Here is a 1,558-nt window from a genome sequence, read left to right as displayed (position 1 = left end):
AACCTCCCGAAAGGTACCATGTGTTCTTTGTTCTATTCTTGCAACTTTTCTGTAGACTGGCAACGTTTCAAACTAAAAAGTTCAAAGGGAAAAAAAAAACCCACCAAAATACAACTCAGCCCACACTCCCCACCCCCTCCCAGAATTTTCCGCCCTGTACTGGCCAGCATCTGATACGATATCTACGTAGCCTACTGATTTTGTTTTCTGCCTGGCTCTGTTGTCTGTCGGATGTTAGTCCACAAAGACAGGAATTTTCTTTTTCGTTTGAAGCGTACAATTCAATGGTTTCTAGTATCTTCGCTGAGTTGCACAATCCTCAGTTAACCACGATCAATTCTAGAACATTTTTCATCACCTCAAAAGAAATCCTGTAGCCTTTAGCCTTTAGCAATCGGCCCCCCCGTGCCTCCCTCCCCCAGCCTCGGGCAACCGCTAGTCCACTTTCTGTCTCTACGGACCTGCCTGTTCCGGATATTTCATATAAATGGGATCACACACTCTGTGGCCTTTTGTGACTGGCTCTGTCCCCTAGCACAGCGTTTTCAGGGCTCCCCCATGGTGTGGCATATACCAGGGAGGGGTCTTTGTTTGTCTGGTTCATGTTTGCAAAGCCTAAAACAGAGGCTGACGTTGAGACGTGGGCAAAAAATAGTTTCTGAGGGAGTGGATAGGCCAGGATTCGAACCCAAACCTGCCAGAAGAAGGCTCATGTCCTGAACCCCAACGCAGCATGAGCACGGTCCACTCGGGCTGGCCTCGCGGCCGTGGGGACTTGAGTCCTGCCTGCCTCCCAGCTTGCCATGTGACCTCAGGCCAGCACCCTGCTCTGGCCCTCTGCGGAGGAAGTACACAAGGGACAGGGCCCTAACTGCGGGGCGCAGGAGCCCAGGCGCCCAGCCCCCCTCCCCCGGCACCTTGAGGTTGTGCCCGTCGAAGGGCAGGGAGCCGCTGACGAGGGTGTACAGGATGACGCCGAGGCTCCAGATGTCCACCTCCGGCCCGTCGTACTTCTTGCCCTGGAACAGCTCCGGGGCGGCATACGGGGGGCTCCCGCAGAACGTGTCCAGCTTCGAGCCCAGCGTGAACTCATTGCTGAAGCCGAAGTCGGCGATCTTGATGTTGGCCTCGGCATCCAGCAGGAGGTTCTCGGCCTGGGAGGAGAGGACAGGGCAGGGGGTGGGACTCACAGCCAAAGCCCCGGGGCGGGGGGGAGCAAACGAGAGCACAGGTTCTAGAGCTGGCCCCCCTGGGACTGACCCTGGGCCCTGTCCCTAACTCTCCGCCTGACCTTGGACAGCAACTTTACCTCTCTGGGCCTCAGTCTTCTCATCCATAGAATGGGGATAATTACAGTCCCTACCCCATGGGGTAGTTTGAGAATGAGATAATCCACGTAAAAGGCCTAGAATAGTGTCTCATACCCAGCGAGCGCCGTATGACATTCCCATCACCCCACGCGGTCTGCGGAGCTAGAGGTCTTCAGGCAATCTCCTCCCCCTCTCTGAGCTTCAGTTTACCCAGGAGAAAAAACACGGGGCCTGATTGCTCAAGACCG

At 55.4% G+C, this 1,558-nt stretch overlaps 1 protein-coding gene across 2 annotated transcripts in view; it reads right to left on the bottom strand.

The window, feature by feature from the left end:
• The window catches only part of MARK4 (MAP/microtubule affinity-regulating kinase 4), a 35,883-nt gene that overhangs the window by 21,945 nt on the left and 12,380 nt on the right, over window positions 1-1,558 (bottom strand). For both annotated transcript variants that reach the window (XM_012653410.1, XM_012653411.1), the window contains exon 7: window positions 918-1,154. In XM_012653410.1, coding sequence (XP_012508864.1) covers window positions 918-1,154 — 237 coding nt within the window. The remainder of the gene's footprint in view (window positions 1-917; window positions 1,155-1,558) is intronic.

Source organism: Propithecus coquereli, unplaced genomic scaffold (genome assembly GCF_000956105.1).
Source record: "Propithecus coquereli isolate 6110/MARCELLA unplaced genomic scaffold, Pcoq_1.0 Scaffold42, whole genome shotgun sequence".
Taxonomy (NCBI): domain Eukaryota; kingdom Metazoa; phylum Chordata; class Mammalia; order Primates; family Indriidae; genus Propithecus; species Propithecus coquereli.
This window is presented reverse-complemented; position numbering and strand designations above follow the sequence as displayed.